The 27,646-nt window shown below is 48.2% G+C and overlaps 2 protein-coding genes across 8 annotated transcripts in view; one reads left to right on the top strand and one right to left on the bottom strand.

Annotated features, from left to right (window-relative positions):
• Positions 1 to 11,645, top strand: part of Mok (MOK protein kinase) — a 36,178-nt gene extending 24,533 nt beyond the window's left edge. The window contains exons 5-12 of one of the 3 annotated variants that reach the window (XM_005343562.3): positions 2,194 to 2,272; positions 2,390 to 2,438; positions 3,620 to 3,798; positions 6,235 to 6,336; positions 7,709 to 7,882; positions 8,369 to 8,483; positions 10,050 to 10,250; positions 10,334 to 11,645. In XM_005343562.3, coding sequence (XP_005343619.1) covers positions 2,194 to 2,272; positions 2,390 to 2,438; positions 3,620 to 3,798; positions 6,235 to 6,336; positions 7,709 to 7,882; positions 8,369 to 8,483; positions 10,050 to 10,250; positions 10,334 to 10,414 — 980 coding nt within the window. In that variant the 3' untranslated portion in view covers positions 10,415 to 11,645. The remainder of the gene's footprint in view (positions 1 to 2,193; positions 2,273 to 2,389; positions 2,439 to 3,619; positions 3,799 to 6,234; positions 6,337 to 7,708; positions 7,883 to 8,368; positions 8,484 to 10,049; positions 10,251 to 10,333) is intronic. The other 2 variants (XM_026781249.1, XM_026781246.1) reach the window with 2 other exon arrangements.
• A 505-nt stretch (positions 11,646 to 12,150) lies between these two features.
• The window catches only part of Wdr20 (WD repeat domain 20), a 76,816-nt gene continuing 61,320 nt past the window's right edge, over positions 12,151 to 27,646 (bottom strand). For 2 of the 5 annotated variants that reach the window (XM_026781219.1, XM_026781227.1), the window contains exons 3-4: positions 24,377 to 25,636; positions 21,525 to 21,890 (exon numbers count right to left, since the gene is read on the bottom strand). In XM_026781219.1, coding sequence (XP_026637020.1) covers positions 21,828 to 21,890; positions 24,377 to 25,636 — 1,323 coding nt within the window. In that variant the 3' untranslated portion in view covers positions 21,525 to 21,827. Of the gene's footprint in view, positions 14,913 to 21,524; positions 21,891 to 24,376; positions 25,637 to 27,646 lie in introns of those variants that run through there. The other 3 variants (XR_003377280.1, XM_005343559.3, XM_013346403.2) reach the window with 3 other exon arrangements.

The following is a 27,646-nucleotide window of genomic DNA, read 5'->3' as shown; positions in this document are numbered from 1 at the left end:
GCCTGCCTCTGCCTCCTGAGTGCTGGGATTAAAGGCGTGCGTTGTCTTCTGACCTCCACCGCACTTGTGGCATATGTACACACATACACAGAGACACACTCACACACACGTTAATTTAAAAAAGTAACAAATGCCCAGACATGGTGGCGCAGGCCTTTAATCCTAACACATAGCAAGTAGAGGTCTATGGATCTTTGTGAGTTTGAGGCCAGCCTGGTCTATAGAGAGACCCTGTCTCAACAATAAAAGTAGATAGATAGATAGATAGATAGATAGATAGATAGATAGATAGATAGATAGATAGATAGATAGATAGATAGATAGATAGATATGGATAAATAAATAAGACAAATAGACAAATAAAAGATTTGGATACATGAATGAACAAGACTGCCAAGTGCACTCTCATAGGTGGAACAATGTGAAGGTAGTTCTGAAGCTGGAGCTCTGGGATGCACAGGGCAGAGGGAATTGGTAGGGAGGGACTCTGGCTAATTCCTTTGTGAGCCCAGGAATGACCCAAGGAGAGCCCAGCTCCAGCAGGTGTGCAGGAGAGGAGATGGAAGTTACATGCTCAGGCTGCCCTGAAACAGGGGCTCTTCCTGCCTCAGCCCTCCCAGTACTGGGATTTCACATTTATGTCATTACACTTGGTCTCTGTTTTCTTTATATAGAAAAAAGGTTTCTGCTACAGGATCTGATTCTGTAGTCCAAGCTTGCCTCAAACCTGTGGGGATCCTCCTGCCTCAGCTTCCCAAGTGCTGAAATTAAAGACATAGGGCACTAGTTACGACTGGCTTTTGGGTTGTTTGTTTGTTTGTTGGTTTGTTTGTTTGTTTTATTTTTGTACTGGGGAATGCCCCTAGAGCCTAAGCACTCTGGGCAAGTGATCTGCAGCTGAGCTACTTCTCCAACGCTGTAGATAGTAGGTTATAAAATCCCCCAAGCTTAAGAAAGCTAACTAAAATCTTAAATTTTGTTGTTGTTGTTGTTGTTTGGTTTTTTGTTTTGTTTTTGAGACTGGGTTTCTCTGTACAGCCCTGGCTGTCCTGGAACTCACTCTGTAGACCAGGCTGGCCTTGAATTCAGAATTCCACCTTTAAGTGCTAGGATTAAAGGTACACGCCACCACCATCCAGCTCAAAATCTCAATTAACTTTTAAAATTTATGTGTATAAGTATTTTGCCTGCATGTATGCTTGTGCACCATGCCTGTGCCAGAGGCAAATGGAAGGCAGAAGAGGACATCAGGTTACTTGGAACTGTAGTTATGAATGGTTGTGAGCAACCTTGTGGGTGCTGGGAACCAAAGCCTGCAAGAGCAGCCAGTTTTCTTTTATATTTTTAAGAGTTGTTTTGTGTGTATGTGTGAGTGCCTGAATGAATGTGTGTAAGCTGCAGAACCCAGACGAGGGTGTCTGAACCCCTGAGACTGCTGCCCAGTGGAGTGCAAGAGAGTAAGCGCTCTCGATTGCTGAGCCCTCTCCCCAGTCCCTAACTGATTTTTTCTTTTTTTTTTCTTGATTTTTATTGAGCTCTACATTTTTCTCTGCTCCCCTCCCTGCCTCACCCTCCCCTTCAGCCCTCCCCCAAGGTCCTCATGCTCCCAAGTTACTCAGGAGATCTTGTCTTTTTCTACTTTCTACTTCCCATGTAGATTAGATCTATGTAAGTCTCTCTTAGTGTCCTCATTGCCCTAACTGATTTTATAATTCTAGTAAATTATAATGTCATGTGAAACAGTCTAATAAAAATGATTATGGTGTTGAATGAAAAGTTAGTTGCACTTAGAGATTGTTTTGTTTTTCGGGACAGGAGCCTGTCCTGGAACTCGCTCTGTAAACTAGGCTGACCTCAAACTCACAGAGATCCACCTGCCTCTGCCTCCCAAGTGCTTAAAGGTGTGTGCTAGCTACCACCACCTGGTGATTTAGAGATCTGAAAACTAAGTTATTTTCTTTTGTTGTTTTGAGAGCACTGGTTCCCAGTTTGTCGTCTGACTGACACACACGCTGTGCCGTGCCTGTGCCCTCCCCTGAGTAAAGGTTTCAAAGTTCGATGGAGTTTTATACATGTGCTCTCTATTGCCTATTCATAAAGTGGTGTGTGTGTGTGTGTGTGTGTGTGTGTGTGTGTGTGTGTGTGTGGCGTGTGGCATTAGTAAACATATTGGCCATTTCCTTGACTGCACAGGGAGAAGACATCCACTGTCAGAGAAAAAGATCATGCATTATATGTACCAGCTATGCAAATCACTCGACCACATGCACAGGTAGCTGGGAAAGGGTGGATCCCCCCTCCAGCGTGCAGGGACACGGCTCTAGGCGGAGACTTTGGATCAGTGAGGTGCAAGTCATTCTCTTTATTCTTTCTTTAATACTCAATGCAGAAACGGGATATTTCACAGAGATGTAAAACCAGAAAATATACTAGTAAAGGTAAAAACTTTTATATAGAAACTTGATATCAAAATAAAGGTAGAATATAAAGTTTTGAAGTTTTCTTTTTTTCTAGATTTATTTTTATTTTTAATTAAGTATGTGTGTTTGGCTGGGTGGTGGTGGCACATGCCCTTAATCTCAGCCTCGGTAGGCAGAGGCCGGTGAATCTTTGTGAGTTCTAGGCCAGCCTGCTCGACAGCCAGAGCTACACAGAAAAACCTTTTCTTGAAAAAAAAAGGAAAGAAAAAAGTGTATGTGTTTGTCTGAGTGTGGGTATGTGCACAAAAGTGTAGGCAGCCTTAGAAGCCAAGATTCAAGACCTCTGGAGCTGCCATGTGGGTGCCGGGAACCGAACCTGGATCCTCTTGCAAAAGCAATACACACTCTTAACCACTGAGCCATCTCTCTAGACTCATAATATAAACTTGGATTTACTGGATATCTCTTCTCTTCCAGATAGCTGGAAAGTATGGTTTGGCTTTGGGTTTCACAGTGCTGGAATAGAAGCTAGGGCCTTGTCTATTCTAGACTGTCTACCCTGGCCTGGGTTAGACTTGGTTCTCCCTCCAGGTTTGTAAAAGGAGGCTTGCTTTAGCAAATGCTGTCTGCATTTTTGACTTTCTCCTGGAAGAATGCAATATAAAGAGGCAGTTTGCTCAATAGACAGCTGCTCCCTGACCGGAAATGAAGATAGCCATTCTCCGTGCTGAATGTCAGCTTGGGAAAGAGCGGATTTGGGGGCCTTCCAAATCTGAGATTTCTCAGACTTGAAATCTCCTTACTACCCAAATTTAAAGTGTACCATGCATGGTCCCTCTAACTGACTTGCTATCAGAAGAGTCCCCTTGAACCACATGGCTGCAGGAAGCCTGTGTGCAGTGAGGCTAGAACTGAGCCACCCAGAACAGATGGCCTTGGAGCTGCTGCAGCACGGTGTCTGTGACTGGTGATGGTATTCATCTGGATTTGGGTGCCTTCTAGACACAGGGAACTTTGTGTTCTTGCATTACAGTGTATTCTTCCAGCACATTCTTCACTAGAGTCTCTTAGAAAGCCTGTACACAGTGTGCTGTGAGCTGCTTACATGCTGAATTTTCCCTAGTTTATATGTTTAAATGGTTTGTGTGACGGTGGCTATAGACTGACATAGAGCCAACCCTGCTCTCTCTCCCTTACAGCAGGATGTCCTGAAACTAGGGGACTTTGGGTCATGCCGGAGTGTCTATTCCAAGCAACCCTACACAGAGTACATCTCTACCCGGTGGTACCGGGCCCCAGAGTGTCTTCTCACCGATGGGTTCTACACGTACAAGATGGACCTGTGGAGCGCTGGCTGTGTGTTCTACGAAATTGCCAGGTAGAGCAGGGCCAGCAACTGAGCCTGCGGTGATGTGGGCAGGTCACATGATGAGGCTGGGCAAGGCACTTGCCAGCTCCTTCCTTTAAGTTCCAGGATGAGGTCATTCTGGTTTCCGCTTAGTTGCTACTGCACTGGGCTCTCCGTCAGCAGGCCACTGACTAGGTTTTCATCTCACTTCTAGCTAAGTACTTGCCCTTACTTGCATGGCCTGGTCAGTAGTACTGGCAGGCCCCGTGGCAGGGTGGGGCTGGTGATAGGACTTGATCATGCAGGGAGTAGAGGCAAGATCAGAGAAACAAGGTAGCACCACCCTGCCACAGTGTGGGCATGAGGCTCCTCCTGGCACAATTGGACTTCTCTAGAAAGCCCCAGCTCACACCTCCTCTGACTTTTTGATACCATCCCTGGGAAGAACAGTGGCTGAGAACAGACTGGGGGTCTCACTCAGAGGTGAGTCTTATCTTTCTTAATCAGGCCCAGGGAGGAGTGGGCGCAGCCTTTGCTTCTGGGGAATCTTGAGGTGAAATATGAACACAGGCAGGGACCCAGGGGCCAGCGGTTCCACCTGTTCTTTTAACTGCTGTGGAATAATGGTGTGGACGTGCACTTCAGGCCTTCTTGGGTTCTAGTCTGTAGAGACGAATAATGTCATTTGGGAAACCCAGCGGTGACTTTACTGGGGCTGTAAATGCCAGCAGACAATTCTTTGTCACGTGCTAAGATCCATGAGTTAGTCTGGAAGGGTATTTAAGGACGGATAATTAAGAGTACAGTAGCCCGTGACATCTGAGCAAAATTTCAGATAGCCGCAGGCGAGCCATTAGTAATCATGTCCTCTGCTCAGAGCAGTTTTTTTTTTTTAAGATTATTTATTTATTTATCATTTATACAACATTCTGCTTTCAAGTATGCATGCCAGAAGAGGGCGCCAGGTCTCATTACAGATGGTGGTGAGCCACCATGTGGTTGCTGGGAATTGAACTCAGGACCTCTGGAAGAGCAGGCAATGCTCTTAACCTCTGAGCCATCTCTCCAGCCCCTCAGAGCAGTTTTTTAATCTCTCACAATGTCCCCTTTGGCCATGAAGTTAAAGAGTCCTACTGCCAACGTTGTATTTTAAGTTTTTGTTGTGGCATGGAACACGGATCATATCCCCAAATCAGAACAGCTCTGACGGATCTCTGTGAGTTCGAGACCAGCCTGGTCTACAGAGCTAGTTCCAGGACAGGCTCCAAAGCCACAGGGAAACCCTGTCTCGAAAAACAAAAAACAAAAACAAAACAGAACAGCTCTGAACTGAAGGCTTCCCGAAACTAATTTGCCAGCATACTTGACTTCGGCCACCTGGAGTTTCTCGACCAAACTCCTGTGGGTTGACAGGAGGTTCTGTGTAGTTTATGGCATTTCATAGTAGAGAAACTAGGGTGCTGGACTGAGGAGTGAGATCCACTGACCGTCTCTTAAGAAATTCCTAGGGGGCTGGAGAGATGATTCAGAAGTTAAGAGCACTGACTGTTCTTCCAAAAGACCTGGATTCCGTTCCCAACACCCCTATGGTGGCTCAAACCATCCATAATTCTAGTTCCAAGGGGTCTGATGTCATCCTCTGGGCATCCTTGGGTACCTGGCAGGCACATGGTGCACAGACATGCATGCAGGCAAAAATACACAGAATTTTTAAAAATTGGGCTGAAGAAATGACTTAGTGGTTAAGAGCACTGGCTGTTCTCCCAGAGGTGCTGAGTTCAATTCCCATCTGTAATGAGATCTTGTGCCCTCTTCTGGCCTGTAAGCAGACATACAGACAGAACACTGTATACATAATAAATAAATAAATCTTTAAAAACATTTTTTAAAAAGTATAAGTTTAGGCCAGGAGGTGGTGGCGCACACCTTTAATCCTAGTGCTTGGGCGGCAGAGACAGGTGAATCTCTGAGTTTGAGGCCAGCCTGGTCTACAGAGCGAGTTCCAGGACAGCCAGGACATAGAGAAACCCTGTCTTGAAAAACAAAAAACAAAGGCCGGGCGATGGTGGCGCACGCCTTTAATCCCAGCACTCGGGGAGAGGCAGGCGGATCTCTGTGAGTTCGAGACCAGCCTGGTCTACAGAGCTAGTTCCAGGACAGGCTCCAAAGCCACAGAGAAACCCTGTCTCGAAAAAACAAAAAAAATAAAAAAATAAAAAAAAAAGCAAAAAAATTAAGCTTAGACATGTCTTACAAAAAAATGAAGAAAGAAAAAAAGAAATACTTGGGGCATAAGGGAAAGCCCAGGCCAAAGAAAGAGCAGCAGTCTCCAGATCAGAGGTTTACTCGGGACAGCCTGTGTGGGGGAAAGAAAGAGCAACAGTCTCCAGATCAGAGGTTTACTCGGGGACAGCCTGTGTGTGGGAGGCCTGCCTCACTGCAGCGCACCTCCTTGTGCCCCTGCAGCCTGCAGCCCCTCTTCCCTGGTGTGAATGAACTGGACCAGATCTCAAAAATCCATGATGTTATTGGTACACCTTGTCAGAAGACACTCACCAAGTTCAAACAGTAAGTGTGCACTCTGTCTGGGCCCCAGCCTTTCTACAGCAGGCCAGGGATGGTGCCGAGAGCTGTTTCCATGACCCCGTGACATTTTCTGAGTCACCCACTGTGAGAGGGGAGCCAGCCGCGTCTGCGTCTCTTGGGGGCTCAGGGAGCCCTACTCTTCCTGAGTCACAAAAAGCTCTCCCCGTCTCTCAGGAAGGCCTGGTACTGGGTTTCGTCCCCAGAGCATTTATATGGGACTTGGGTCTGCTTGGGTGAGAGAGAAGGTTGCTTGTCAGAAAGGCTGTCTGTGATGACTTCCTGAGGCTGCAGTCAGCAGTCAGAGGGTAACAATGTGCCCAGCCCTTGCGGCCCCATTGGAGTTTTGATTTGATGAGAGATGAAGCTGAGGCCTGTAGGGAGTGGGAAACTTGCTAGAAAAGATCTCCCAGAAGCCCTATGGTCCAAGAAAGGTCAGTAGAAAAGCCACCCACCTTGTTTTCTCCTATTCACCTTTAATTCTAGTCACATGGGAAGGTAAGGTTTCTGCTTTTACAGGCAAGGGAGTCTCGTACCTTTATAGCACACACATCCCTGTTTATTAGGTTTAGTTTACAGCATAATTGAACAGGAAATGCAGAAATCGTCCCTTGTACAGCCTCCCTCCAGCTCAGAGCCAAGTGTTTTATCCGGCAGTTGAGCTGCACTGATGGTTGGGTTTCGCAGAGCCATTGGCTGAGCAGGATTCTCTCTTGGAGTTCAGGAGTTGTGTGTTCTCTTATCCCATCACCCTTTTTGGTTTTGTTTTGTTTTTTTGGTTTTTTTTTTTTGGAGACAGGGTTTCTCTGTGTATCTTTAGCTGTCCTGGAACTCACTCTGTAGACCAGACTGACCTCGAATTCACAGAGATATCGTGCCTCTGCCTCCCAAGTGCTGGGTTTAAAGGCGTGCGCCACCATCGCCCGGCTCCATTACCCTTTTTTTTTTTTTTTTTTTTTTCAAAACAGGGTTTTTTTGGGGTTTGGCTTTGGGGGCTGTCCTGGAACTAGCTCTGTAGACCAGGCTGGTCTTGAACTCACAGAGATCCGCCTGCCTCTGCCTCCCAAGTGCTGGGTTTAAAGGCGTGCACCACTATCGCCCGGCTCCATTACCCTTTTTCAAAGTCCAGGTTGGCCTCAGACTCTTTATGTAGCCTGGGCTGGCCTTGCACACCTGATCCTCATAGCGCTACATCGCAGTGTAGGCTTGTAGACATGTCCCACCACAGCCATCCTGACTTGTTCCCTTGAGGATTGTGAGCTCTTACCTTCAGTGCAGGGCCCTTAGAGGCAGGGTGGCGGCCACCAGTGCTCTAATAATGGCATGATGATTTATTATCATTGGGCTTTCAATACAGGTCGAGAGCTATGAGTTTTGATTTTCCTTTTAAAAAGGGATCAGGAATACCTCTACTGACAACCAATTTGTCCCCGCAATGCCTCTCCCTCCTGCATGCAATGGTGGCCTATGACCCTGATGACCGAATCGCGGCTCACCAAGCCCTTCAGCACCCCTATTTCCAGGTGCAGAGGTAGGATTTCTGGTAGACTCCGAACGATGAGTGGGAAGTCTTGGTTTATGAGACCCATGGGACAAGGAGCTGCTTTGGGGTTAGATGTCAAAGCTCTAGTAGGTAAGCTCCCTAGAAGAGCCTGGGGCACATCCAGGATAGTCAGCATAAGTTCACTGAGTGGTCTGTATGCCACCTAGCTCTAGAGGGTTTTCTAAGTGCTCGGCGGGAGGGACTTAGCAAGGGCACATAACCTCACACATCTGTACACTCCTGAATTTGACTGTGTGGCCCTACTAAGGCCACATACAATACTGCACGGTTAAGATAACTTTTGTTCCCAGCCCAGACAGCACTGAATTTGTACAGGAAGGGAAGAAAAGGACTCTTTAGTTCTGTGGAAAACAGCATGAATGGCCACTCATAAGAGCATATTTGTACCTGAAGGAAACAGCTAAGCTCTGGAGCCATTATCAGAGATGGCCACATTCTTTTCCTCCCCTGTAGGGCCGCTGAGACACAGACCCTAGCCAACCACAGAAGAGCTTTCTTCCCGAAGTACCCCATGGTGCCAGAGTCATCCAGGCAAAACTGGTCATTCTCAAAGGAGGGCAGAAAGCAGGTATGAGCTGAAATCAGTGAGCTGGATAGACTGGAAGCTGGAAGCCTTTACATAACTTGTTTCTGAGGAGGTCACAAGGTGTGGAGGTTGGTGACACACCCGTTCCAGAGGGGCACCATGTCAACTGAGTCCTGAACACTATGCTATTACAGTCTCAGGAATATTCTAATTGCTCCAGGTAGTATGGACCTGCCTCCAACTACGTAAGCCCTTTCTGCCTCACTACCTACTAGAACATGTGTGTACGCCCAGAGAGGGGACCGTTCCATGGGTATCTGATCTGATAGCCATGTGCAAGTACCTGTTCTGCACCACAGCCCTTTGTGGTCACATCACAATGTGGTCACGTATGTCCTGAGAATGAGCCCAACAGGAGGTACTGATAAGCCACTGTAGCCCTAGCTACAGATGGTGAGCATTCTTCCTCCTCAGACATGACAGCTTCACCGTGCACTCTCTCCGTTTTCCTTTCCACCTATCCTGTTGCATCCTGACCTGTGGTAACCATTGGCTCTGCCAGCCGTACAGCCTGGAGCTAGTGTCTAACTCTAGCTGTAGCCTCTCACCAGTCAGTTGTTTCTCCCACCTTTACCGTGCATGGCAGCTCTGATCACATGGGGCCACTGCAGCCAGTTCTCCCAGAGCTTTGGCCAGGAACCAAGTGTACTTGTGCAGTATCTCCTGCATTCCCCATGGCTGTCTTTCCCAGGGGGCCTCACATGCCCAGGCCCACATGGTAATCTCCTCTCCCTCAGCTCCTACGACCATAAATGGCCTCCAAACTGCCTGCTCAACTATGTCACCCTTTACCCTCATGTTGTCTGCTGGCATCTCTCCATCCCACCTCACCCCAATTGTGTAGTCACATCCAAGATGAGCACTAGTTACTGAAGGCTATGCCTGTCTCCTGGCTGTGGCTTGCAAGCCACACCTCGATGAGGGCACCCAGTGAGGAAGAATCTTATTCCAGGGAGCTGTGCACTGTTTTCCACAAATCTTCACATGCTAGGCATTTTTTTGGTTCCCTGACCGGGAATCGAAGGCATTTTTTTCTAGTACTTAAACAATGCAGAAACTACTGGGCATGATGGAACACACCTTTAATCCCAGCACTCAGGAGGCAGAAGCAGGCAGATCTTGGTCTACAGGGCAAGTTCCAGGCCAGCCAGGGCTACACAGTGAGACCTTATCTCAAAAGCAAACAAGCAAACAAATGAATTCTTACCCTGAAGCTGTACAAAGGCCTATTGGGGTGAACAGGGCCTAGAAAGCCCAGTCATAGCTCAGTGTTTTAAGCCTGCACTGGCCATTCACCTCACTGCAAGTTGGCCAGAGCACAGCCTTAAGGCTGTGCTGAGGGCCAGTGCTTGGTAGGATCTGCAGAACAGAGGAGGATTCCTGGGGGCTCTCCTTTTACTGGTGGGCTGTAGGAAGGCTGCCATACACTCACGGCTGCTGTTCACCGTACTTTCCATCCTGGCTCTAGCCAGGCAGTTTGATCAGGCAAAGAGTGTCCTTTGCTTGACCTGATTCCTGAAGGGGAACTGATCAGTGTTCTGTTTCAAGAAGCAGCCCCTGAGGCAAGAGGAGTGCCATGCCAGAAGACAAGGGCCAGCCAGCTTGATGGAACTGCCTAAACTGAGGCTGTCCGGAGTGACCAGACTGTCATCGTGTTCCAGTCCTGCGCTGCGGTCAGTGTTAGGCACTGCAGCAAACGGAAGAGTCCCTGTGTTGAGACCCCTGAAGTGTGCTGGTGCAAACAAGAAGGTAGTAGTCTCTAGCTTTTCTGTGGGGCTGCTCTAGGGCCTGGACTCAGTCTCCATTCAGTGTCTGTGGTTCTTCTTTACCAGACAGACACACAGAAGGACAGCAAACCTCACCTGAAACAGTATCACCTGCCTACTATCAACAGGAAAGGGGGCGAATACTGAGCAGCACACCACCTGGTCACCCTTTTGGAGAGCAAGGGCAGGCGCTATGAGCAGGCTTAGGCCCCTGCGGCTGAGAGTGGACAGGCCAGAGGATGCCCTGTATGCTGGTGGTCCTGACAATGCTTGGTAGCCCAGGGACAAGCTGCCCAGCAGCCCGTCTGTACCCACAGCCTGGAGCCGTGTTTGCCACCCCAAAGCAGCTGTACCGAGTGTTCCAGTTTAATACATATGTAAAACCACCTCATTCAAGGGTTTATTTCATTCTCATAATGTAAGGATTTGAGGTGACTTTTTATATGAATCAAAACATAAGATTGGGCTTGGTAACTCATACCTGTAATCCCAGCACTGGGGAGGTGGAGGGCAGGAAGAGCCCAGCCTGGGCTACTCAATGAGTATCCCTGCCTCAGAAAGAAAAAGAAAATAAGAAAGAAAACAAATAAAAGATAGACCAAAATCTCTGTGATGAGTGACTTAGGCTTGGTTGAGAGACGGCTGTGCACATTGTACCTCAGTGTTTTCCCAACAGGATTGGCAGGTATTCCAGGTCTTGTGGCTGTGGTACCTCCTAGGAGTGCTGTTGCAGACTGCTGATTTCCACTGCAGAGTCAGGTACTGTTACAGTGGCTCATGAAAATGGGCTCCATCTAAATGTGTTACAAGTAGCTCCTTTGTGTCGGCTTTCCTGAGCCACAGCTGGGCAGGCTGACATCGTGTGCCAGCTTTGAGTGGCGGCCATGTCATGATTGCTAGTGCCTAGACTCCCTTAGGGATGCAGAACCAGGATCTGGTTGTCAGTGTGGCTTGGAGCAGGTAGGCAAGTTGGGCACCTTGTGCCCTAGAAAAAGAAGGCTGGGGCTAGGGAGACAGGGAGTGGTCAGAGTGCTTGGGCTCGAGAAGAGGACCTGAATTGGATCCACAGCATCCATGTAAAAGCTGGGACTCTTACACCCCTAAAACCTGATCACCAGGCAGGGAACAGTGCAGGATGGGGACAAGACAGGAGGGTCTCTGGGGCTTGCTGGCCACCAAGGGACTCAATGGAACAGAGAAGAATAAGTGACACAGTAGGTGTCCTGGTGCTTCTTTCTACACACACACACTCAAAAGTCCATTCCACTACAGTGGAGAGATGGGAACAAATGTAAAAAGAATGGTACTGAGTGGATTCAAAAGGCAAAAGCAGGCTGGGGAGATGGTTCAGTGGTTAAGAGCACTGACTGCTCTTCCAGAGGACCCAGGTTCGATTCCCAGGGCCCACATGGCAGCTCACAACTGTCTGAAGATCCAGTTCCAGGGGATCTGACACCTTCATACCAATGCACATAAAATAAAAAAGTTAAATAAACTTAAAAAAAAAAAGGGCAAAAGCATTCATCAGACAACTGGACTTGGGGACAAAATCCTCCTAAGCCTCTTCTTGGCTTCCGTTTTTTGCTTTTGCTATGTTGGGGGTAGAGCCCAGGCCCTGTGCGTTCATGGTAAGCACTCATTTAGCAGTGTAGTGTGACCTAGGCTCTACTCAGCCCTATGGAACAAAGGAATTGAGTATGCCTTTTATCATCTTTAAAATATATATATTTAAATCAGGGCAGTGGTGGCACACGCCTATAATCCCAGCTCTCAGGAGGCAGAGGCAGGTGGATCTCTGTGAGTTTGAGGCCAGCCTGGTCTACAAGAGCTAGTTCCAGGACATGCACCAAAGCTACAGAGAAACCCTGTCTCTAAAACAAAAACGAAAAGAAAAAAAAAAAAACCATGAATATACGTACCATTTAAAAAGGGAAACTTCCCAGGGAAGTGTTGAGTCTCAATATCTGACCCATCACTCAGGACTCTGCTCGCCCAAGTTTCAGGCCACTAGACAGATGGGTGGGTAGGGGCAGTGCCAGGAGTCAAAGGGCAGTGAGGCTGTAGGAGAAAGATGGGATAGTGGAGGGCAGTGAGGGCATGGAATACTCTGGGTATGAGGCTTAAAATGGACAGAGCCAGGGCTGGTGGGTGTCTCCTGCACTCTTCTGAAAGCGTGGTGTGGCCCTGGAAAAGGGCTGTCCTCCGCCTTTGCTGTTGGTTTAGGAGCCTTAGTCCAGTAGGCAGTATTCAGGCTTGCAGCCAGTTCAACACACAAGGGGACCAGAGACGGAAGCCATCTGAGTGGGCATGACAGCATGCCCAAAGTAGGGCCTGCAAGGCTGGGCTGAGCTTGGGTTGGGGCAGAGAACCAGTATCTGGAAAGGCTGCAGCAAGGACCTGAGGGAAAACCTCTTGGCTTTCTCTGCCTCCTGTGGGCCTAGCTCAGTGCGGCACCGTGGACTCTCCCATGCAGAATTTGAACGGCAATTGCTTGCCAAGTGTTTGAATTGTCACCGCAGCAGTCTGTGCTGGAAAGGCAGTGCAGTCTCACCTTCTGCCTGCTATGGTTGAAGACACTATGATGCAGCCTCCCCTCTGCCCCAGTCCCCACACGTGGAGTGACATCCATCCAGTCCTACAGTAACAGGTAAGTGAGCTGTCACTTCCTATGGCTCCAGGACCTGCTGAACACTGTTTATCCATGGTGCTGGGGCAGTTCTAAGACCATCTGGAAGGCACATTAGACCATGTGGCTAGGGACTAATATCAGGACGAGAACCAGGAAGGTTTGTCACAGGCACAGTCCTCTGACAGCTGTCAGTACAGCTGGGCAAATGGAAACACTAGGTGACAGACTGGGTCGAGGCCCGGAAGGACCCAGGACCCTGAGCGGTGCTCAGTGAGAGCTGTGGAGTGCAATTGGAGGTCTCTTCAGGCGGTGCTTCAGCTTCCACATGAGTACTTGCTGCCCTGCTGTTAACGTGACTGCCTCCCGTCACTCCCTGCAGACAGGGAGGATCTAGAATGGAGCTGCTTCAGGAGACTGCTAGGTTCTGGGCACCTTCCCAAGGCTAAGGCAACAGCAGAAGTGAGTGGCTTCCCTGGCCTGGAAGCCAGGAACCTAATGTGAATAAAGACAGACTTGGGCTTGCATTGGTGTGTGAACTGTGCAGTAGCATCATCCTGCTGCAGCCGCAGCTGCTACAAATTCAGACATCCTAGCAAAAGCCCCACACTCCTTCCACATGCCCCTAGTTAATGGGATCAATGGAGAAATATCTCAGACACCTTATGACTTAGTCTCGGCACATAAAACCTTCAAGGGCCCAGGTCTGTATGATTCTTTAAAAGGTGAGAAAGGTTCTCCTGCTTGGAAATACAGGCATTGTCTCTAGGTATCACCTGCAGCAGCTACAGTGGGCAGGGAATTGGACCTGAGCACAGAGATGCATGCCTGCTGATGTCAGCCCTCCGGAAGCCCCGTGTGATGATGTCTGAGCTACCTGAGTCATGGTGCGGCTGGTGGAGCTGTGGAAACTTACAGTGTGCGCTCTCAGCTTTCACGGGCAGCAGGTGCACCCCAAACCATAAGGAAAAGGCTACGTGCTTACACTAGAGTCTGCAGGCCTGAGCAGCTCCCGCGGTGTGCTGGACTGTGAGCACTGGCCCAGAGCCAAGAATTCTCAAGTGAGACATGTTTCTCAGTCAGCCTTACACTGAACTGGCAGTGAGGGATCAAGGGATGTGACAGACAAAGGATGGAGCAATTCCATACCAACCAATGGGTGAGGCCAGAACAAAAAAAATCACACAGCGTCAGTTAAAAAAGGATAAACAAATAGTATATTCAAGATAATTTTAATATTAATGTTTTTGTGAATTAGAAATATCACTCTTAAATGATGAAAATTACTAGTGAAGTAACTCCCCCATTTCAGAATTACATTATTTACATATATAATACAGGCTTGATTGCATTGGAAACAACAGTAATAAAATAAACGTTAACAGATAAAAAGGGCATCTTCACTCCATGTGGTGGAAGCCGGGAGTCCACTACCCCCATATTCAAAGTCATTTTCTATTAGCATTAAACTATTTTAAGTGCAAACAGTTTTTTTTAAATCTATGATTGCAGCATCTGTCTTTCTGAATTATGTATTTAAGTCAGAAGGTGACAACTGTCTTCATGAGTGCATCCCAGGCTGTCTAGTGACTACCTAAAGTATAAAATAGATCAGTGCAAAACCAGAGCCAAGTGCTATTCATAACAGTTGAATTTAAGGTTTCTTGTCCAAGAAACATTTTACTTTACACTATGTATATATGTATATATATTATATATGGGATTTAATTACATTGAATTTTAGAGTAAAAAGCAAGAAAACTCCATTTCTCATTTTTTACTGCAGCCCCAACAGACTGATTTAAAAATGGAAGCAACTCTTTGGGTTAGCAGCTCCACACAGCCCTACAGGCTGCCGCTGCCTGCCGCCTGCATGTGGCTCCAGCGCAGCTCATGGCTCCGTTGTCGTCTGTCACTCCCTCAGTCCACACGTGTCCGGGGAGCCTGGGAGCAGCAGTGCAGCTGCTACACTACAGTCCCACCTGGAGAACTGGCCTGGTTTGGGGATGACAACAAGCCCTGCGAACAAAGCAGTTTACATTAATCCAGCAAGACACGGGGCAGCGCAGACAGCCCCGGCGCTCACCCTTGGCCAGCGTTTTTCACAGGCTTGCATGCCTTTCCAAGGGCCGGAAACCAGGCTTTAACACACTCCCTGTTCTACCTACCTAATTCCTCTCAGAGCACTGTACTGTGCCTGGAATGAGATTCTGTGCCCCAACACCAGTTAGAAGTGTCTACTGAGGACCGTCGGAGCCTTTGGAAGGCATAGCTCAGATACTGCAGCTGCAGACAGGGTCACCAGCTCCACCTCTGGCTTGTCAGGTCAGCTCAGGCCCTAAGCCAGGTGGGCTTCCAAGGACAGGATCTAGTGGCACTTAAGGCGTTTTCCTTCTCCCTTAGTTTAGCTGACCTCCAGTGAAGAGGCCCTACAGGTACGTGAGAGGAGTTCAGGCCCTGGGTGGGGAGTCCTGCAGCTGCAATGGTAAGACAGCTCCCAGTGCCCTCAGAGCTGCCTCAGAGCCAAGGGCACTCACAATCCTCAGCACTGACTACTCTGCGGGCAGTTATGGCAGAGCCTGGTGCTCATTTCTGAGGAATCTGAAGATTACAGTAGTGCAGCATTAGAACTAAAATGGGGGGTAGGGGTTCCATGGAAACAAACATCCTTTAGCCGTCCCGAAGAATTATTTACTTGTTGTTATTTATAAATGACACTTAATGCTAAGTAAACACTGCTACATTTTCAAAGACTCCGTGCAGAAATGAGGCTGACAGTCATACATGGGTCATCAGCTTCACCCCACACCTTGCTGGAGGGAGCTAGGAAACAGCTGGCCCACTGTAAGCCATCTGACCCGCAGTTTCTTATCAGAGTTGAAATCTATTGGTCTAGACAAAGCCAAGAGGCAAAAACAGATGGAATATAACAACTGGCCTGATCTGCATCTGTAGGAGCTCTTATCCCCTCAGACCCTTGTTCAGACAGTGCACAAAGAGCCACGCCCCTCAGACCTCCTGTAAACCCACCATGCCAGTGAGGGAAGGCAGATGCAAAAAGGCCCTGGTCCACCCAAGCTGAGGTCGAAGACAGCAGCCACTTCAATATGTGACCCGCCTTCTGTGCCTTGAGCAGCACTGCAGACAGAGGTGGCCTGCCCTGTCTCTGTAGGTGTTGCCATGGCCACGGCCTGCCAATGGACAAGTGATGCCAACCATATGGGAGGCGCATGATTTTAAACAATAGTTAATGACTTAGGAACCAGGGGAAATAAATATTAACTGAATATAGCCCAACTTACTACAGTACATAATCAAATAAAAACTCTCAAAGGCGGGTGTTAAGAGCCTTTGAAGCACACTGCTTGCGACAGTGCACATTTCAACTTGGACAGGCCCCATCTTTGATATTTGGTGGCCAAGTGATTCCTGATTGCCATGAGAGTCAACATGAGCCTGACAATGAACATGCCCGCTCTGGTAGCCTCTGTGTCCTTTCCTTGCAATTCTGTGGATGAGGAGTTGCCTCCCGGGTTCTAGCTCGCAGTGACACACAGCTCTAACTGAATCTGCCCTGTCCTAGCCCAAGGCCCTCATTGTCTGTGGTGTGTTCAGGAGTCCAGGGGAACCAGTCCTTACTCTCCATCAAGTGCACTCACTATCCTGGCCACGAGGCCAAGGTGAGCACACTTGGGTCTCCTCAACCAGCCGATCACATCTGCCAACCTTTCAACTCCTGCAATCCCACTCAAATGTCAGAGAATTGGGCTGTCTCAGTGGGGGTTCACTTCTGCCATAAGTGGAGGCCAGGACCTCGGGGCCCTCCAAAATAGACAGGAACACCATAGACAGGAAGACTATTGAGAAGGTAAGGTGAAATGAGAACCAGATAGACCTGGCCTCCAGTTCCCTGACCCTGAGGTCACAGGCTCCTGAGTACACTGGCCTGCTGGCCCCTAGAAGAATGTGTGAAGCCAGCACAGGCCACCAGAAACTAAAAACTGTAGAGCAGGGAAGGGCCTTAGCCCAGCACCAGCACCCAGATCAAGACCGCCTGGCTGCCGGGCGGTGGTGGCACACGCCTTTAATCCCAGCACTCGGGAGGCAGAGGCAGAGGCAGGCGGATCTCTGTGAGTTCGAGACCAGCCTGGTCTACAAGAGCTAGTTCCAGGACAGGCTCCAAAACCACAGAGAAACTCTGTCTCGAACCCCCCCCCCCCCCCAAAAAAAAAGACTGCCTGGCTTTGTTACTCGTCATTAGAACAGTGACCTCCACACTGTTTACTCTTAGGATGTGTCTCTGCAGAATCTGCAGTGGAGGCACTGGGTCTGGTGGTGTAGGCCTAATACTCCTGCACGCGGGAAGCAGAGGCCTGCAGCCACAGCAAGGGCTACAGGAGACCCTGTATGAAACGCCTGTTCCCCTAAAGAAGAGAATGTAAAATATACCCTTTATGGGGTTGGGGGGAGATTGAGTTCCACCAAGCTACACCCCAGCCTGTCACCATTAGTCCATGCTATAGTGTAAAGCCTGGGAGGTGAAAGGGGAAGTGGCCACACCCCCACTGAAGCAGTGTCAAGCGGTGTCAAGGCAAAGAGACACTCTCGTACCAAAGCATGGTGGTTCTGCAGCCCTCTGATTTCTCTGCTTGGGGACGGGCAAGTCAAGATTAGAGATGGCACCCAGGAAGAACGTGTGTGCCTGCTGGGTGTGTGCACTTGGGTCAGCCTAGCCCTATGTACAGGCTTCACAAAACTGAGAAGGTCTCTCCAGCAGAGACCCTAGTCCCAGCGATAAGACAACTCTTGAACCTGAGCTCTTCTGGTCTCACCAAATTTGCCAACATTGCTGGATATTTCATTTTAAAATTACACAACAAAATACTCCAGGTCTTGGTTTGGGTTAGATTCTAATTTACAAGAATGCAATGCTAATAGAATTAAGCCTTATTTCACCAGGATATACAATAAAAACAACACTGTGCCTTAGAAACCAGAACAACCAAAGAACAAGTCCATTTTCCTGCCTGCCCTGGCAGATGTTGCTGAGATGGATAATAGCTGGTTGGATGCTGTACATGCAAAGACATGTTTTAGACTTCTGCTCTTTGCCCTGGGTGTGTTCCCCTTATCTGTCTGAGCTTAAGAATCCACTACTCTATTCCACACAGTCTACAGCAAAGACCAGAGAAAACCTGGAAAGAAAGCACCCTTCTGTAGAAGGTATACGAAAGAGGTCAGAGCAACCAGACTCGGTGTCGTGACTTACTTTCCCGGGACCCTGGGTCCTGCTGGGCTGTGGGCCTTGTTCACAAGCTAGCCCTGAGAGGCCACACTGAAGGCAGCACAAAGGGGCTACACAACCTGATCTCTGGTGAGAACAGGGAAATGTCAAACTCTTTACAGACACCCGGGGAAAGACAGAAAATGAACCGTGCAAGCGGCTGAAGGCTTCTTTGAGTTTGTACATTAAGGGCCAGCTAAGGCCCTCATTCTGTGACCCTCCGGGCCCTGAAGTTTGCCACAGAAGAAATCTTCTCTGGCTTACCCCCTGCGGGAGCTGCCCAGAATCCACCCAAAAGCAGAGACTGGTTTTGAGGCACGGCTCCAAGACAGAGCTGCTACAGAACCACTAACTACAACACTGACGGCACCCACATCTACAGGTAGCCCTACACCAAGTATACAGTAGCTATGTCTTAAAAAATCAAATGGTATGGTTTTCTTTAAATAAAGGAGAAAATGTCATTAGCCTCTTTTAGGCCTGTAAAGCTATTTAGTTTCTAAGAAAAAGCCCCCCTGTGCTGCTCGTGTGTGTGTGTGTGGGGGGTCCCTTTGAGCTACAGGTTTGAACAGCTCTCCTGCATGGCAGCACACAGTCAACCCGATCTGCACCCAGAGTCAGGCAGTAAGGAAACACCCTGAAACTATCTGTGGGGGCTCCGAGGCAGAGAGCACAGAACCACAGCAGCTTGGAGGAGAGGCAGCTAAGCAAGAACCCAGTGTCTCAGGAAACGAGCTGACAGATGAGTGGGAGCACCTTGGTCCAGCTCTCTCTCCCCATGTCACCCCGGCATGTCACCTGTAATTCCTGCATGTAAACATTTGGAGATGGGGGTGACTGGTGAAGTCTATGTACTGAGGGACAATATGCAGGGCTGATCCGCCTGACCCCCGTGGAGTGTTGACTGCTGCCTGCTCCTGTCGCTCTTGTTGCACTGGGCTCTAGGTGATGACAAAAGCCGACCCCCAGCCCAGACGCCCAGCAGGGGTGAGGTGGGAGTGTGCTGAGAGGGAAGAGCTCCTACAGAGGCCCACAGTGCCCTTGGCTCCCTAGGCTGCCTAGGTGGCTGCAGAGCCTAGCTCCCTCCAGAGTTAACATTCACATTACACTGGATCCTTTTCAAAGAGAACCCAGGGCCTGATCCAGACAAGCTCACACACAACTGCGGCTCTGGAGCTCAGCGTCAGCGGTCCACACAGCAGTAGGAAGAGGTGGCTTCCATGGTTATTAGTTCTAGAAACGTTAACGAGGCTCTTAATTTTACAGCACTTAACAGCTTTCTCTTTTGGCTCACTGAGATTCTTTTTTGTAAAGCTTAGATGTGAAAATGACTTATTGAAAATTCTCTACGTTTACAATGCATTCACACGTTTATTCAATGTCAGTATACAGAGGAGAGAGCCCCCAGTACTGCAGAATGTCAAGTATGAGTTAGTCTCTTCTGTGACAGCAACAAGCAAACAGCTAAAAACAAAGCCATGAACAGAAACATGGTTCTCAGGATTAAGGAGTAACAACACTGATATTCAACTTCAGTAGTTATTGCAACAGTAGGAGCTCGGGTCCTGTGTTTCACAGCAGGAGGGCTCTTCAGGAAATGTATTCAAGTTGTGAAGAGATCAGATGAAAATGTAAGAAAGGAAATACACATTTACCTTGACTCTCACTAAAGATACTCATACAACTTTACACAATGTCACCTAATAACAATCTTTAAAAGCCAAGTACACAGAAGTTAAAACGCAAGACTTTCACACTTTTAACTCAAGAGGCAGAAATTGAGCCATGACACAAAGATAATGTAACAGTTGCAGCATGAATGAAAAGTTCTGCATCAATGTGACATTGCTCCACCAGAAGAGTATGTTCTGTTACAGCTGAACTTGGGATCTGAGTCTCAAGGTAACGGTTGCATACAAGTGCTTTTCCACAGAGAGCCGCGGGCTTCACTAACGCCACACTGCCGTCCTCTCCCTGGGACGCGGCACAGCACTTTGATGAGCACCTTGTTAACCTAAGCCGGCTCGTGGTGGTCCAGTCAGCCCAAGTAGATAGCATGTTCTGGACAGAAACGGCCTGGTGGGTGTGGGGCTCCCCCATGCATCTCCAGATGTTCAGCCTTAGAAACTTCAAGTTCAGGAGCAGGCCTACATGGAAAGGTGCATGGAGGCTCCATGGGTGACGGATGAGACCTCAACAGAGGACAAGCCTCAATGGTGCAGCTGACTCTGAACCAAGAGGCATAAGGGACCATGGACCCCTTCAGCCATGACTGCCCACAGCATAGCCTGCATTCTAACATCAGTCACTGGAAAGCCACCACTAAACGCTGGTCCTAGTGTTTCTCTCAAGTGGTCAGATAGACTGGTGGTGGCATTGGGGTTTCCACAGGACCTTTTTCTGGCCCTACATGTCCTGTGTTTTGTCCCTCCTCACACTTTGAGCTTGCTCAACAAAGAAGAAAATATCTCCCTCCAGCGAGAAGTGAGAGGACCTTACAGACAGGGACACACATTGTGCTAAGGCAGGCTCACTCATTTTAGCACAAATTCAATATGTTAAATTTATTAAAAATTCAGAATGTGATGTGGAGAAATGGCCCTGGGTGTTTTAAGAAAAACGCCAGAGGGGACATCCTGGGCTGGGATGTGTACACACCCCCACAGAAACTGCCAAGTTTTATAGCCCTTGTCACACCTGATTTCAGAATGTGGGCTTTTCTAAAAACATTCACTTTTCATCCTGACCTAAGTGGCTCTCAAAACACTACTAAACTCAATCAGCATAACAGACAACCTTAAAGCTCTTTACCCCTGGAGGCTGATCTGGAGACCAATTACTGGCCACAGGTGTCACCCAATCTCTCAGGGACATTTGCTTTTCAAAGAAGGCACAACTTCCAAGCCTCTCAAAGGGCCGGGCTGTGGCTCAGAAGTGCAGAGCCAGCACGGCAGGGGTCGAGTCCCTGGGCACAGGAGGAGGAAGGTGGGACCAGGCTGGGGCCGATTCAGCACAGCTACAGTGCAGCTGGCAGCTGCAGTGGGCAAGCAGGACAGACAGCAGGCTCTACCTGTACAGCAGGGCCCTCGCGGGGCAACACCATGGGACTCGACTCCTGCCTGTAGGACCCTCTTCTTGCCAAAAGCTCTTTTATTCCGGGGGCTAGCTACCAGAGACATTCTTGTTCATGAAAATGCTCTACAGAGGGCTGGAGAGAAGGCTCAGAGGTTAAGGGCCCTGGCTGCTCTTCCAGAGGTCCTGAGTTCAATTCCCAGCAAGCACATAATGACTCACAACCATCTGTAATGAGATCTGGTGCCCTCTTCTGGCCTACAGACATACATGCAGACAGAACACTGTATACATAATAAATAAATCTTTTTAAAAAAATTATTTAAAAAATAGACTGCTCAACGGAGAAACTGGGAAGTTTTGATGAGGAAGCTCAAAGTTTGGTGAGGAAACTACAAACATTCTCCCCAAATTTCTCTGGGTGACTACTGTGGAGGCAGGGGAGCCCTCCCTGTGCATCATTCTTTGGAGATCAGAAACCATCATGACACAACCCCATGACACCCACCACCTCTGTCTGCAGGGCACCAGGAAGGAGCCCTCGCCCTCCAGCGCCCTCTTCTGGAGCTGCCGCACCTTTAGTTCTGGTCTTGGAGAACACCTTGCACTCTGTCCTCCTGCCTGCAGAACTGCTCTGCCGGCTGTCAAAGAAAGGGGGGCAGGAATCAGTCAGGGGGGCAGAGTGGGCCTGTGGCAGCATTGCCCTGCATGCAGGGGCCAGCCTGGGCCAGATCATGCAGCTAAGACAGCCCCTCTACAACTGACCCTGGACTCTTACCAGTTCCTGAACAGGGCAGGGAAGCCCAGGGGATTAAGAGACACAGCAGAGGGCCCCAAACAGGGTTTCCAGAATAGACATTAACGGATACTATACTTAGCAGCAGAAATTGGAAGAGACTGTGACCGAACCCCAAATCACAAACTGTGACATTATCATAGGGATGCAGAAAAGAATTCACAGGCCTCTATCAGGCAATATAGCTGAGGCCTGTTTTCATTCCCCCTTTAAAGGAAACAGTGTATCCACCTCTGGTTCTGCTCTCCCAATTCCCAACAGCAAGTGACTCTTGCACCCCAGCAGATGGGGCTAGGCATGCTCCCAGGGCGGATCCATAAGGGCCATTATCTGTGCTGGGTTCACAAGCACACATGTGATGGCTCCCTTGCCAGCAGATAGCTTCACAACTGAGACATCAGCATATCTTCATCATAAATATTACTTACCTATGATTGGCCACTCTATTTGGGCCAAATACAAAGTCCTGAATTTGGAAACTGCATACTCAATGCCTCAGAAGCATTTGAAAGTGAATTTCAGAAACTACACATCGAGTGTTCATTTCTAACCTGCCCACCTGGCAGCCCAATTTGACCTCTGAAGTTCAGACAGTCTTCATGGCAGCGGTCTTTGCTCCCTCAGATCAGTTAACCCTAAGAACTAAGGAGTATATTCCCAAGGCAGATGGGACATGAGCACCTGCTCAGGGACACAAAAATGTCTTGGCATATAGGAGAGATACCCTGGAAGCTGCCATCATCTCATGGGCATCATCATCATGACAGTCTCAGTGGCTGTCACATTAAACAGGACAGGGATGGGGACACTGGTCTAGCCATGAACAAGGAGGAGCATGAGAAGGGGCCTGGGTCTGGTCTGGCTTCTGGAGAGAAAAGCCAGGTTGGTGGCTGCTGTCTACCAGAGTCTTGACACTGCGGACATGAAAGCTGCCAGATCTTTGCTACTGTCATATCCACTACTCAGGGCAATACAAATGGTCACTACTGCTATAGTTAATGACAAAGGGGTACCAGACAGAAATAATCCTAAATATTCCAAATTAACAAATAAAATAACTATCATTCCGACACAAAATACCCAGCTCAAAGAACTGGAAAATCTCCAGTAAACCTGTAAAAACTACAGATTAAAAGAATTCCTGAACAGCTGAGCAGGACCTAAGGAGCTGGAAACAAACTGCAATCCCCACCAGTTTCCTGCTACAGGGGCAAGCCACACAGCACTGCTCCTGAGGGGACACAGGACACTGGGCTCCAAGGGTAGGATCTGAGTCCTGCACCAGCATCTGTCTCCAAGAGTCCTCCTGGACTCACAGCGACCATTCAAGAACACGAAGGGGGTGGGTGCTTTGTGCTTTCCCTGTGGGGGAACTGGCCCTCCCCAATGCCAGGTCAGAAGGTATCTTGCAGCCGGACAACCTAACAGCCCACACAAAGCAGAACTGAGAAGCCTGCCCTTGACTTCCAGCCACACCTTCCTGACCCTAAAATAAAGCTCCCCCGCCCCCCAGCAAAACAGACAGAACCTCCTTTTCCCTATGGGAAAACACAAGCTATGCACACCTAACACACAAGTCTCGGCTGCTGCGGCTGGTGTCCTTGGCCCCGCATCCTAACTCCAGGCTCTGGACATGTGGGGAGTTTAGGGCACAATTGCAATCAGAGTTCTACAAACTGCTTCTTTGAAAAACGATGTTTATTAAACAATTTTAATTGTCATAAAATGACTAAAATGGGTTTTAAAAATTAAGGCTCTTTTCTTTCTGTGGATTGCCAGACAATGTAAAAATAATATCAATCAACCCTGATGAACGCTTTGTTCCTAAGTTAAATTTCATAGATTCCTAAACATTTTATGATTTAAGATAAAAAGTTGGACCATAAGTGATAATTAATGGCCATCTGTACTGAACATACACTGACCAGGTGCACAACAATCTAGTTGAGGAGTTACGCAGAATATCCCAGTTAAAGCATAAATTTCCACGTTAGCATTTTAATGTCATTATTTCTCCACACTGTCATGATTTCCCTATAACTGGAATAGTCTGATACAGGAATGCTAACTTTGGGACTCTATATACCCAGAGGGATGACTGGCTTGGCTGGCAATTAGTCTGATTATATATTTTTAAATGCTCTAAGGTGGATTATCAAATGATTCAGAATTACATGGCATGCAGTATCCAAAATTATGGCTCTGATGCATTTAGATTTACATGAAGAAGTGTCATTCACATTCATTGTACATCCCACCCCTCCCACAAGAAAAAAAATCACTACCTAGTCAAGTTCTAGATCTGGTGCCGCATTAAGGATTAAAACTTACCACTTTACCAGGCCTTGCCCATGTGCAAATAAATCCCTCCTGACAAGCAGTGACTATACAGTCTTCAAGAAAAACCAATACAGTCAGTCTTTCATGAGCTATCTTTTTACAGATCAGTGGCTCTAACAAAGGAACATCTTCCATCCGAGGACACAGGGATGTTCCCAGAGTTTTAGCTGGGTCCGTTTTGGCTTTAGTAACTAGATTCAGTTTGTCACTGCTCTTGCTGGAAATGTGTCCCATACTATGATTTCGTTTATGGTCTTTTTCATGGTGTCTCTCCTTCCGGTCGTGCAGCGACAGAGTTGCAAACTTGCTGACCCCAGAGGCAATGGCCCCGTCCATGACGCTGCTTTTGCTACCAGCATTGGAGACTGCTGAATGTGGAAGGCTATTGGACCGTGGCAATGGAGGGGGCACAGAGTTTCCAGGTGTAGTGACACTGTTCCCATTGCTTCCAGCAGGTGGACTGGTGGCATTCATGACATTTGTATGTGTCCTTGCTCTTGAGAGGGGTTGGTGAGGGAAAAGGATGTCTTCTGTAAGGTCCCATAAACACAGTTGTGTATCCTGACCCACTGAACCAAACCGATAGGTAACACTTACAGGGCGGCTGTCTGTAGAGTTCCGTTTGGACAGCCTAGACTGTGTACTGTTCGCTCGATCTCTGCCAAAATGAAGAAGGTCCTGGAAGTCCTCATCACTGCCACTAAACTCCATAGGGTCACTTTCTTCTACGCTAGTAGTATAGGGATCAAATGCTACAACACTGACCCAGGATTTGTGCCCATGGCCTCTAGCTATTACTCGGCAGTCTAGAAAGGACCAGACTGTCACCAAGTCGTCCTCTCCACCTGTCACAATGTACTTGCCATCTGGGCTCCAGCACACACAAAGCAAGCCCCCAAAGTAGCTTTTCATTGTACCGTGCAGCTCCACTGAGTCAAAGTTGAACACACGCAGAAACCCGTCCTGGCTCACACATGCTAAGAACTTGCCATCTGGGGAGAAAGCAAACTCGTTGAGGGCCCCCTCGCCCACCGTCCACTTAAGGAGAGGGTTCCTCGTGGATTTGCTCTTGCAAGTGTGCACGGCAAAGCTCTCTCCCTGCTTCAGAAGCTGGTAGTGGGGGGCTGTGGTGCCACAAGTGTGCTCCACATTATATAAGTACATGTTCCCACTTGAATGGGCTACTAGGAAAAGGCTTTCCGAACCAGGAACCCATTTGACACAGGTTATGCGTGACTTGTCTATTAGTCTCTGTGAAGACAAAGGAGAACAAGTTATCACAATGGAGAAGTTACCGTCTACTTTCCAGAAACAAACAAACAAAAACAAACAAACAAACAAAAGCTTGTCTGCTTCACGGCAAGAAGAAAAGAGCCCATTCAGGCACTCCATTTTATCCTGTGTTAGCCAGGCCAGTGAAGAGCCTGTGCCCCATTCTAGAATTGCATTTGGGTGTCAGGACCCTGTCTTTTACTGAGGGTATCAATCAATGGATAAATATCTGCTGAGAGCCTATTCTGTGGCAGGCCCCAGGCACACTGGTGTGGGACAGCCTCTGGCCCTTACAGTAGAAATAACTGAATGTTTCACTACAGCTACATCCCCTCTCTACAAGGACTCACAGGACAAGTTTCTGTCCTCATAGCTTTCTTTGCCTTTGTCACTTTAGGCCATGGGCCTTTCTGTGGCTGCTCCAGGACAAGAAATCATCTGCAGCCTGTGACCAGCAGAACACAGGACTTGAAAACACATTTCCTGGACAGGATACAGTCTGGACTCACTGTGTCTTTTAACCCACGTCTCCCAGATTCCCGCTGAAGGTGGAGGCTGGCGTGGGAGCCTGTGCTCCACCACTGTCAATCTATTTCGTGCTCACCTTTGGTCCACTGACCTAGTTGCCCCTTTAAATGCATGTACACAGTGTCTAATCTTTAAAACCAAACAAACAAAAGCAGGCACAAATGCCACTCAGATGTACAGAAGGGGTACCCTTCTCTGTGCAGACCCTGCTATAGGACTCATCAGAGCACATACCCTCCACAGGCAACAGAGCTCACCAGAAGTTCCCAGTCCTGCCCTGGGACTCCCTGGAATACCTGCCAGGTATTCTCTGTTTCTTCTTTACTCTTTGCCGGGACATTTTACCTAACTGGTTGGGGTTCCCCAACATGAATCTCAGAGAGTCACAAGGGCACACTAGTATGGACCTGAGCTACAGCCATCTGCCTGATTGGTTTGGTGACCATGTGTCAGCAATGTGTGCTGTTTCCTTTACAGAAGAGGACAGAAATGAGATAATGTGACTTTAAAAGAATGGAAGCTGGGGTGCAATGTGCATGAGGATCTGGGTTTTCATATACAGCACTAGGTACAACAACAGTAATAATAAACAACAGGACAGAAAAGAAACTGAATCATGTGAGCTCACTCCATAAAAATAAGACTCAGAAGGAATGGGTTGTAACAAATGACTCTGCTGGGAAAAACAGGAGCCGGAATGCCCACAGTATGAGACCTGGCGTTCCAGGTTCTCAAGTCTGAGCAAGGAGCATGAGCTATCACTGCTTACTGGCACAGAATAGCATGATAGGCATCTTAGCCAGTACGTACTGCCCTTGATAACACAGTCACCGTTTTCATTTCCTGCTTGGTGACCTGCCTGTTAATGGCACCTGCCTTATGTTAATGTCAGCTGCCTAAACACCCAGCACTGTTCTGCAGGATTTCCATTTGACTATTTAATAATGTCATAAATTATGAGATTTCTTAAAAAGGGGTCAGATAATCTTCATAGCTAGATCACAGCCTATGAGGGAAGAGGGTGTTAGGAGGGTGCAGAAATTAAGAGCCTCCAGCTACATGACCGTGAAGGCTCACTGCTAACTCTTCCAAGAGGCCAGGCTGCTCCACACTCACTGAGTCCAGGGCCATGACTATGCCAGGTGGGTTTGCACATGTAACTTGGATCTAAAGTCAGACTATGTCCTGACCCTAGCCTCGTTTTACTATTACTATTACTCACTATTACTAGTCACTATTACTCCATTCATGTGGAAAATTTAAAGATTCTCGCAGTATGACTAGGTGTAAATTTTTACCTACCAACTTAAAAAAAGTACAACAGAAAAATTCCACTGGAATTCTGGTAAGAAAGAAAGTGCTGTTATGTGATGGGGAGGTGCAGACAGCGGTGAGCAGATGCAGTGCAGTGTGATGGGGAGGTGCAGACAGCAGTGAGCAGATGCAGTGCAGAGTGATGGG

This window comes from Microtus ochrogaster, chromosome 1 (genome assembly GCF_000317375.1).
Source record: "Microtus ochrogaster isolate Prairie Vole_2 chromosome 1, MicOch1.0, whole genome shotgun sequence".
NCBI classification, from domain to species: domain Eukaryota; kingdom Metazoa; phylum Chordata; class Mammalia; order Rodentia; family Cricetidae; genus Microtus; species Microtus ochrogaster.
Note: the sequence above shows the minus strand (reverse complement) of the source record. Positions and strands in the feature narration are given on the sequence as shown.